Raw genomic sequence first — 11,899 nt, 5'->3', positions numbered from 1 at the left:
AGGCAAAAGAGGTACAATTCTGATCGGACAATTAGATAGGAGGGGGAATTACCATACTCAAATTTAAGCAGTCAAATTTTGTGTACAAATCCTGATTGGACTCCGATTCAGTCGATCTATAGACAAAAAAAAAAAGAGAGGGTACAATTCTACTTCAATTCGGACTCCCAAACGAGACAGCTCAAGGCTCGCGGCAGAGGCAGTAATCCGGCGGCAGCGACGCGGGAGAGGCCTTTGCGATCTGAGGCGGCGACGTGGACGTCAGCCGCCGTCCCACCCAGTCCCAGCGCCCGATCAAAGCCTCCGGCCAGCACACGCTTCTGATCAGCAAACGGACGAAACCAACTCGGATTTCTGAATCAAATCCGTTTCCAGATCGAGCGAAATCCCTGCTGTATAAAGCGCAATCACGATAGACCACGACTCTGATTCCTGAAACTGAAAGGGACTAGCGATTGCTAGATCTCTTGGCTCCCTGCTGCATAAAACGCAACCAGCCAACCACCAAGACAGAAGGATCAATACACCTGGAGAGTAAAAGAAAACCAGAAAAACAAACACATATGGCCGCGAAATCCGACGACAATTCGCTGCCGCCGGGCTTCGGCACGAGGCCATGGCTGGTGCAGGGATCACGCGGCGACACGCTGACTTTCGTCGATGTGTCAGACCTCAGCCTGCACGAGACCGTTGTTCCTGAGGTTCGAGGGAAGACGTGCTTGGGCTGCATGCACGGCGACTGGCTGCTGATGCTGGACGAGTCTACCGCCGACTGCTTCCTCCTCCGCATCACCACCAACCCGCGGACCAAGATTCAGTTGCCGCCGTTGCACCAGCCTCCGCTGTTCCTATCCACATACGAGATGCTCGAGTCTCCGGAGAGCGCGAACTGCACAATACTAGTTGCCAGCTCGACAGAGGCAGAAGAAGAATGCTACCTTCTTCACTGCCACCCTGGCGATGAGATGTGGACCAAATCTGTGTCCCCGTATGACGACATCAGTTTCTCATCTCTTATGCGCAACTATGGAGGAAAGATTTATGATTTCGCTTCTAATCTCATAGCGATAGACGTGATTGATGGCAAGATCGAGCTACAACAGTTGGGTACCATCAAGGACGAAGAAGAAGATAGCCGTAGATGTGGCCGTTACCATATCATCGAGTCCTGTGGAAAGTTATTTCTATTGTGGATAGATGATCTCGGGTGCTTTTATGATGACGGCTTACTCACCGCCATCCGTGTGTTTTGCTTGAATCTTGAGACATTGTCATGGGAGAGGGTGGAGGGTATTGGCAACGACCGTGCATTTCTCATCTCTGGAACTTATGCCTTCTCATGTCCTTCAATAGAAGGTGTATTGCAAGGAAACTGTGTTTATCTTGTATGGTCAAGCTGCGACAGTGAGAGGCTTTATAAGTTCTGCTTGGATGACATGACCATTAGCTTCCATCAAATTCTTCCTCAACCTACAAAATCCTGGTCCCGAGCATTTTGGGCTATTCCGGCAAGGTGAGTTATATTTCTAATATATGCTTGCATCGCTAATTTTATTTCCAATCTATGCTCACATTGCTAATTTTTAGCATTCAAGCTTGCAGTAGTTAATTTTTGTTTCCAGCGAACCATGCTTTACTGATTCATGTATAATTGTTCCTAATATCCAATTACAGCACCCAATCAATTTCAATGCCACAAGAATCAACCATTCCTAATAATCTTCTATGGAGAAAGGTTTGTAAATCCATGCAAAGCATGTTACAATCCAAAATATTATTCACGTTGTACTAGCTAGCAAATTGTAACTAAACCTCTTGTTTTTACTTCTTTTCTAGCCATCAAAGGATAATCCACCCAATGATTTTGATGAACACAAAGAGGACGGACAAGAAAATTCACTGCGGCCATGGGATCACCTCCCTGTGGAATTGCTAGAGTTAATTGTCTCAAACTTATCCTTGGTAGATCGCATACGATTTCCAACTGTTTGTAAGGCATGGAGTGAGGTGTTGAACCCAATAGAGCAAGCAAAAGTTTGGCCTTGGCTAATGCACATCTCAAAGCAGGATGGGACATGCAAGTTGTTCGATCCTCTACGCAGTGAGAATTACAACATACAAGTTACAATATTTGACACAAATGAAGATCGACACATTTTTCGCTCCTCCAAGGATGGTTGGGTACTAGCATCAGCCGGGATCTATGGCAACGATATATTCATCATAAATCCTTTCACAGAGGAGATTGTGGAGCCCCCTATGCTTGCGTTTTTATATAACTACAACGGTGTGTCGTTCTCATCGTCAAATCCAATGTGTTTAGATTGTGCCTTTTTTGGAATCAACAGCAGTGACAGTGGTAAATTTCTCAGTACTTTTACATGGCAGCATGGAGAGCCTCATTGGATTGAGCAAGAGTTCGAGTACAATGTGTCGTTCCCAGTAGGGTACAATAATCCTGTCATGTTCGATGGGAAGTTCTATTGTCTCGGGAGGAAGGGCAACCTTGGTGTCTTTGATCCAACAAGCAATACTTGGAGAATTCTTGATAAGCCAGAGCCTATCCATGTAGAGATGGATCTCTTTGAAGAAGACCACATAGGAAGAGAGTTCTGCTATTTGGTTGATATGGATGGGGAGTTGATATCTGTATTCTTGCGTAATGCTAATGAGTTGCCTCGAGTGTTCAAACTTAACCGTACAGAGATTTCATGGGTTGAAGTAGAGGACATTGGTGGCGGTGCCTTGTTTCTTGATTACAGATCATCATATGGTGTAGCATCGCCAGATGGTGGCAATGGAAATAGGATATACTTTCCTAGATATTCGAAGGATGGAAAGCCGGTGTTCTATGATATGAACAAGAAGACGTACTCTCCATCTTTCTATGGTGTCATAGAGCCACTTAACTGCGTGTGGGTTGTGCCTAATTTGCGCAAGAATGAATCAACATCCGAGGATTAATAAACCACATATAACAACATGTGATATTTACTTTCACATTTTTCCTTTTTTCATTTGTAAATTGTCAAATTAGAACATTAAGGATCTGTATTTTAAGATATGTATTTATTTTTCTACCTTGGTCGGATTTGCTCTTGCTCCTGAAAGAGAGAACATGATGTTTTGTACGTTCTGCGGATGATCTCTCTGCTAAGGTTGCACCCTTAGCAGGTTGACAACTTGTTAATTAGATGGTTTAGGTTGTTTAGTGATATGATCTCCTTGCAGCAGCAACTTTTATGCTGAGAGTATATCGTAATAGTAGTTTGCCAGGGTGTTTATGCTCTGCCTCGCCCTCTGCATTTTGGAATCAAAACACCCTTTCCTGAAACGCAGCGCTATGTCCTTTGCAAAACGTTGACACGAAAAAAAAATAACACAGAAATGTAAGGGATGCAACTAAGCGAGCAAAATGTGAGTTAAACGAAAATGTAAGGGAACCCATGAAGAAAATAAGCTGCGAGAGAAATTCACAGGAGGAAGGATTTTGTGTATCATCCCTCTGCAAACATTTACATTAGGCCCATAAGTCAATTGGAAGGCGTCAATTTTGTACCATGCATCTCACAATTATTGTTTTGAGCTTCAATTTGTTTCAACCTAGATTTTCAATCTTATATGAAAATGTAGGAAAAGATGTCATCATAGATCTATGCATTATGCCTGAAGTCAATAGATCACATTATTTTAATGAGCCACACAATTCTCAGTATTCCAATGCAATTCAACCTCAAGACAGAAAAAAAAGTCAGCTCACAATCAGGCTTATATTAGAACCCATATCAGATGGGTCAGTAATGATTCGTGTAGAATATCTGTCAGCGTAAGATTTCATCTTGTACGCACTAGCGCCTGTGCTTCGCTGGCTCGCTGAAATCCATATCCGGCAGGCGGCAGCAGTATCATCAAGCAAAGACGCACCGTGGAGACTATGCATACCATATACTCGCACAGACAGTTTTTCCGACTAAAGATAGGAGGTAGGCCATATCCGTGTGTTATGTTAATAGAACAACAGCATGCGGGTTCGAGACAAGAAAAGCATTTATCCTATTTCACAATAGAAAATTCGCAAGCATGTAGTTATTAGCTAAATCCAGTAAACAAAAAGGAATCAGCAGAGCTTAGATCTACTTGCTGCAAGTGTGGTCCATGCAGATTGTATGGAGTAACTGGCAACTTGTGGGAGTAATCGATAACTATCCTAGAAGAGAAGACCTTGAACAACCTCGAGCACATGATTTTGTAATCTAACGACCTGGGATCTTCACGATTGGGATCAGTTTGGTCTTCATACTCAAAGGTTGGCTTGGACATCTCTTTTATAGGAGGCAGTCAGCATTTGAGGAAATGCCGAGTGACTTGTTCACCTAGCAAACCGGTTTTATTCAAATCGAGGATTTTTTATAACAAGATATTGACCTTAGTCAGCTCTTGGTCCTCAGGCGAGGAATTCCAGTGAGACTGGTGGATGGGTGCAAGACCGATAAAGTCGGGAAGGCTAGGAGCTAGATTCGAGATGTAAAACCAATCTGAGTGCCAACTTTTATTTGAAGATTTTAAAGGAAGTGAAAAATAATCCTTGCGGAGAGCTCCGTACAGCTAGAAACCAGAGTTGCTGATGGCACAAGGATTTTCTTTAGTCAGTTGGGCTTTAAGATAAAGCATTCGACAAAGTAAATTGAAATGAGGTCGTATTCCATGGAAAGCTTCACAAAGATGAATGATGATGGCAAGGTGCAAGATGGAGTTAAGTTCAGATGATAAATCTAAATCCCATAAAAATCCAGAAGACCTCGGAAGAATTTAGAAGTGGGAAGACCAAAACCGTTGTAGAAGAAAGGAGTAAATACCACGATTTTGCCAGTGTTCAATGTTGGGAACTCATAGCCGAAGGCTGGGCACCACCCGATAATTTCCTTCGCTGGGATCACGCCTTCCTTCACCATATCCTTCAGAGTTGATTCCTTCACAGAGATGCCCTATTGATCGAAGGGGAATTCTCTCTCTTCCGCCATGAATGAAATGGAGGAGAACTTGGAATAGAATTTTTTGGCTCTGAACTTGGGGATGGGAGATGAAAGGAGGAAGCCCGCGTTGGATTTTCGCGGAATCTAGAGCACTTGGATTTTCGCAGAATCTGGAGCGCTTTGATGGCTGGATGTGAGGGGAAGCTTTGCCCAAGTTCTGGCGGCGACGACGGTGAACAGGAGCGTGAAAGGGAAAATTTGGAAGCTAAAGCGGCGAGGAAGATGATGAAGCGGTTTTGGTGATTATTTTACGGGTTTCGTTGAATAGCTCTCTTTGGGCTGAGGCCCATTAGGCATTTATAACCCATATTTCTGGGTGTGGCCTGCCACGTGTCACCATATTTATTTTTACAGTATGCGAATGGATAAACACCCAATACCTTTAAAATCCTCTTTTCCAAGTAGTTACACAACTTATCCTATCCTATAATACTATACAATTGATCCCCACTTAGTGTAGTTATTAGGGATTTTCCTGAGCTGTGGTTAAGCCACGTCACTCTTTTTTTTTCAGCCGTTCGATCGAATCCTCATCAGCCGTTGGATCGCAATCCATCACGCACATCCCTCCGCCACCGATTTGTTGTCCCCGCCGCCGCCGGGTCTCCCCATCGCGCGCGCGTGCTGCTTCCTCTCCCCATCGCGCGTGCTCGCTTCCTCTCCCCCTCTCCCCATCGCGCGCGCGCCAGCGCGGGCCCGCCGCCGAACGCCCTTGCTTCCTCCATCGCGCGCGTGCCAGGCGCGGGCCCGCCGCTGACGCCCTCGCTTCCTCTCCTGGATCGAGATCGCGTCATCGCCGCGCCGCGTTTCCCCAATCTCTGGCGCACTCTACCGGCGCCGCTTCTCCTCCACCTCTGCCAGCGCCGCTTCTCCTCCACCCCACACCCTTCCACTCCCCCCCCACACACACACCCCGGGGGCGCCCCAAGTTGCCCCACCCCCTGCGTGCGCCGCTTCTCCTCCGCCTCCCCCTCCCCGGCGATTCTTTCTCCACGCTCACCAACGAGGTCATTGATGGCTGCCATTAACATAGTTACTCCCGGTGTCTGTTACGCGAAATCATCGTCGTCGTTCCCTTATTATGATGTGCCTTCAATCCACAAAAGCTCAGCTCCTTCGTTCTTCTCCGCCATCTTTGTTTCATCCGAGTTTTCGCCTCTACGAGATTGTGCGTTCTCCCACGGGGTCCATAGGTACTACTCAAAATGCTTCCAGTTATTATTTGATTGGTAGAGTGCTATAGATTCTTCTTAGATTCATTTTCATCTCTTCGTTTTTTATATGTCCAGAACGGTATTCCTTGATGTGTCACCAACGGCCTTCCTCTTGACTGTATTTTGCTGCTCCTGTCGATATTCAATCTGCAGAGATAATTCTGGTATGTTACACTTCCAGCATTTCTTACTTCCCCCCTTTTTTTTTACTGTTCAGTTTATATTCAGTTCAAGCAATTTCCTTTGTGTGAATATGAATACCTTATATGTCCACCTGAATATACACTTTAGTTATACCCCCTGGATGGTCACTATATCCCCTATGTTTGCTCTATCCTCTTTGTCTGGGAAAAATCCAATGATTTTGTATCCCTGGTTATAGGGATTCTTTGTTTGTGCTGCCGGGTAGAATGGATAATGCACCAGGTACTTCTCATCCTATTGTACGCCGTCGTGGTCGGCCACGCCGAAGTGCCTTTATTACTCCCATGCCACAGCCTAACCCAACTGCTGCTGCTGAGTCTCGGCGCAGGCATAGGCAAGTTATCGATGCAAATAGGAACAGAGGTTGGTTAGAATATCATAATTCCTTGAAATTAATTTATGCATAATGGCCAAGTAGCTCGCATTATAAATCTCTTCCTTTTTATCTAGCATCAACCTCTGCAGATCAACGTCCAGTGCGCCAACGGTTCATTGGAGAATCCTCTATTTCTAATCTTACAGAGCAAAATGAACCCCATATTCATATTGGTTCCATTCCATCAAATCAATCATTCAATCACAGACGTAAGGTTTTTTTGGGCTCCTCAGATCTTACTGTCATGAATCATTTTATCTTTAAAAAAATCATTACATTTATGCAAACCTTTCAGGCACTATATATGAACCATTAAACCTTGGTGGCCCACACCATTCTTGCGTGCACTGCGGTGCCTTCTTTTGGTATGAAGAACGCATACGTAGAGAGAGGCACACTTCAAATCCTTCATGTAATTTGTGTTGTAAGGGTGGAAGTATCTTGCTGCCACCATACCAACCTCCTCCACAACCATTATTGAATTTGTTGACTTCACAGGACGGAACTCTTTCTAACCACTTCTTTGATCATATTCGTCAATATAATAGCATGTTTGCAATGACATCTATGGGAGCTAAAGTAAATGAGTCCATAAATGATGGAAGGGCACCGTATGTTTTCAAGATAAGTGGTCAGGTCTGTCATAGAATGGGCTCTTTGCTGCCTTTAGAGGGTCGTCGCCCAGAATATGCACAATTATATATTTTTGACACGGAACATGAGGTCTCAAACCGAATCAACGTTGCTTCATCTTCCTGTTCTCCCTTTCATGCAAACCAAGAAATTGTTGCCAACTTGATAGAAATGTTCAATACAAATAATCCAATTGTTCAGCTATTCAGGACAGCACGTGAGCGATTATCTGTAGACACATCTAATCAGATTCAGATAAGATTATTTGGCAAAAGGGATGCACATGGAGATATTTACAGTGCTCCGGTTGCTTCTGAAGTTGTTGGTCTAATTGTGGGTGATATTGGATCAACTGATATAGGACGGGATATAATAATACAAGACCGTTCTTCAAATTTGCAGCAGATAAATGAAAACCATTGCAAGTTTATGTCAATGCAATATCCTCTTTTATTCCCATATGGAGAGGATGGTTATCATGAGAAACTGACCTACAATACAACAGCACGTAGTCAAGCCATTAAACGCACCAAAATGACCCCATTGGAGTACTTTGCATATAGGCTACATGATAGACCAAGAGACTTCAATACTCCATTAAGGTGCAAAAGGCTAACTCAATCTTATGTGGTAGATTCTTACTGTTGTGTTGAAGGGAGCCACATATCACATTATCGCAATCCAAGCTTCCAGTCTAAATACATATCATCGCCATTCAACTCATTGATTAATTCTGTCTCAAGAGGTCTTACATCCGGTTCTTCTGTTGGTCAAAGGGTAATATTGCCGGCTTCATTTACCGGTGGGCCTCGGTATTTGTATCAAAATTATCAAGATTCCATTGCTATTTGTAGAAAGTATGGTTGTCCTGATCTATTTGTCACATTCACATCAAATCCGGCTTGGCCTGAGGTCAGGGAGGCTTTAGCACGAATTCCAGGTCAGAAACCATCTGACCGTGCTGATATTGTCAATAGGGTTTTCAAAATGAAGCTCAATATTTTAATAGATGATATTAAAAAACGTGAATTCTTTGGCCCTATTAATGCTGGTAATACTTTTCTCCCTTTGTTTTTTTCCAAACAATAATTTTCCCTTAAACTTCCCTGTGCAACACTAATCATGCCTTACATGTCCCTTCAAATTTTTCTTTTTACACAGTTATCTACACAATTGAATTTCAGAAACGTGGTTTACCTCATGTCCACATCATCATATGGCTGGCCAAAAAAGAACCCCTAGATGCAAAAAAGGTCGATAGCTATATTTTAGCTCAGTTTCCGGACCCTGCAGTTGACAAGATTGGTTATGATGCTGTTTGTAACTTTATGGTGCATGGCCCTTGTGGTCCTCACAACCCTTCCTCAGTATGCATGTCTGAAGGAAAATGCACCAAATTCTACCCCAAAGAATTCTGTGAGGAAACTACTATATTAGAAAATGGTTTTACACAGTATGCACGGCCAAACAATGGAATAACTTTTAAAAGAAATGAGGTAGAAATTGACAACAGATTTGTGGTTCCTCATAATGTCGACTTAGTTGTCAAATTTCAGGCTCACATAAATGTGGAAAAAGTTAATTATGATGGTATGCATAAATATCTTTTCAAGTATGTTACAAAAGGATTTGATTGCTCAAGAGTTGGATTCCACTCTAATTCATCAAACTCAGAATCATCAAGTGAAACTATAAATGAAATAAATAATTATTTGGAATGCCGTTGTGTCACTCCAAATGATGCTGCTTGGCGATTGCAGCAATTTGACATTCACCACACAGATCCCTCTATAGAACGCCTCCCTGTACATCTTCCCTTCAAGAATAATGTTGTTTTCACAGAAGATGATGATCTTGAAGAGGTCATTGATGATCCAAACAACTCTAAATCAAAGCTGACTGCATGGTTAGAAGCCAATATGGAGAACCCTTCAGCCCGACAACTAACATATATAGAATTTCCTGAATATTGGACATGGCACAATAAAGAAAAATATTGGGATGGCCGTCGTGGTGCTTCTCGCAGAATTGGCCGCATTGCTCATGTCAGCCCTTCACAAGGAGAAGCTTACTACCTACAGAAGCTACTGCACATTGTTAGGGGCCCAAGATCCTTTGCTGAAATCAGAACTGTATCAGGTGTTGAATATCCTACATTTTGAGCAGCATGTGAAGCATTAGGTCTCCTTGGTGATGACCAAGAATGGTCAAATGCTATAAAGGATGCAGCTCAATGGGCCTTACCATTCCAACTACGCCAGCTTTTTGTTACAATGTTACTCTTTTGTGAGGTAACAAATCCTACTAGACTTTTCAATGAACATATGTCATGTATGAGTGAGGACATAGCATATCGTACAACCCGTAACACTTCTCAGGCCAGCAGCTCCAACAATACTTTTGTTACATCTTCTCTCCTTCTTGAGTTAGACAAGCTGCTAAGAGACGCTGGGTATAGTTTATCTCATTTTAATTTGCCAATGCCAGATGATATTGCAAGTGTGTCTGCACAGAATAGGCTTCTACTAGATGAGCTTAGCTATGATGTTTGTAACATGGGATACACCATAGATGAAGAAGTGTCATGTTTAAATAATAGCCAGAAGGAAGTTTTCAATGCTATCTATAATTCTGTGGTCAATAATGAAGGGAAAACATTTTTTGTTTATGGATATGGAGGAACTGGGAAAACATTCTTATGGACTACTTTGCTCAATTCTATAAGAAGGCAAGGAAAGATAGCATTGGCTGTTGCATCCTCAGGAATTGCATCCTTGCTGCTTCCAGGTGGACGCACACCTCATTCGCGTTTCAAAATCCCTTTGGAGATTTTACAAAATTCAATGTGCAGTATAAAGAAAAATACAAATCTTGCTGAATTGATCCAAAAAACATCCCTCATTATTTGGGATGAGTCTCCTGTTAATCATAAGTACTGCTTTGAAGCATTAGACCGGACTCTACGGGATATATTATCTGATACCAGCCCACATTCAACACACAAGCAATTTGGTGGTATAACAGTAGTTCTTGGTGGAGATTTTCGCCAAACACTTCCAGTCATCCAAAATGCAACAAAGCAAAAGATTTTGAAATCTTGCATTGTTAATTCTTATTTATGGAATCAGTGCATACTACTTCATTTAACTGAAAATATGAGACTTAACTCTGCATGTCTTTCTGCATCGGAAAGAGAAGACCTCAAAAATTTTGCTGAATGGCTTTTGAGAGTAGGCAATGGTGCAGAACCTTATGTTGATGTCCCAGACCAACCAAAGGGCATGTTTATAGAGATCCCTCAGTCTCTCCTTCTATCTCCAGATTGTAGGAATTTGGATGGGTTGATTTCTTTTGTGTACGACTCAGGTTGTCAAACAACAGATCTTAGATCGTACTTATGCGAGCGTGCAATTTTAGCACCTACAAATGATGTAGTTTCAGAAATAAACAACAAAATGATTGCTCAGCTAGCAACCACTGAAATGTCATACTATAGCTCAGATTCAATTGATGATAGCTGTTCCAACCATACCACTTTAGAGGCACTATATCCAACAGAGTTTCTAAACACAATTTCAATAAATGGACTTCTAGAACATGTGTTACACTTGAAAATTGGTGTGCCTATAATGCTCTTGCGTAATCTTGATGCATCAAGAGGACTTTGCAATGGAACTAGGCTGATTGTCACACAGCTAACAAATCGTGTTATTGAGGGAGAGATAATCACAGGAAAGGCAAAAGGTACAAAAGCATATATTCCTCGCATCATTACAACATCAGCTCAGTCCAAGTGGCCCTTCAAATTGAGACGCCGGCAATTCCAATACGTCTTTCATATGCTATGACAATAAACAAGAGCCAAGGGCAGACCTTGAGCAGAGTTGGTCTGTATTTGCCTTCTCCTGTTTTCTCCCATGGTCAATTATATGTTGCATTCTCAAGAGTTACTTCCCCCAAGGGTTTGAAAGTTCTAATAGAAAATAGCCCTGCTTCTTATGAAAACTGCACACAAAATGTGGTATATGCTGAGGTATTCAGCCAAATATCTAGACACAGGAACTAAATATCTAGGTATATTGTGCATGCCCTATCTTATACAATGTTTTGTTTCATTCTACTTTTATCTACATATTCTGCTCAATAAAAATAATAACTTAGTTATCTAATATTATTTGTTATTGTTTCAGATTTATTTCGATGGCAAGCTCAGCTACAGCACTCAAAGATGTAACTATTGGCCAGCAAAACTGCAAGGTTTTTGGCCGTCTAATAAGATTATGGGATGCTCTAAACATGAGATCAAAATCAGCAGATCCATTGATCAGCATTGATGGAATCCTATTAGATGAACATGTGTGTCAATCTCTTTTGTCTTACACCAAATATTAACCATTCATTTACATTTCGTTGGTCTACTCAATATTAACCATAACAAT

General features: G+C 42.3%; 1 protein-coding gene across 1 annotated transcript; it reads left to right on the top strand.

Annotated features, from left to right (window-relative positions):
• Positions 1-373: 373 nt before the first annotated feature.
• Positions 374-2,964, top strand: LOC136357545 (uncharacterized). Its single transcript, XM_066312925.1, has 3 exons — positions 374-1,513; positions 1,675-1,735; positions 1,837-2,964. Exons 1-3 carry the CDS (start codon positions 564-566, stop codon positions 2,962-2,964), a joined length of 2,139 nt encoding a protein of 712 aa, XP_066169022.1. The 5' UTR covers positions 374-563.
• The last annotated feature ends 8,935 nt before the right edge of the window (positions 2,965-11,899 follow it).

This window comes from Oryza sativa, chromosome 8 (assembly GCF_034140825.1).
Source record: "Oryza sativa Japonica Group chromosome 8, ASM3414082v1".
Lineage (NCBI taxonomy): Eukaryota > Viridiplantae > Streptophyta > Magnoliopsida > Poales > Poaceae > Oryza > Oryza sativa.
The sequence above is the reverse complement of the archived record's forward strand: the minus strand, read 5'-3'. Positions and strand labels throughout refer to the sequence as shown.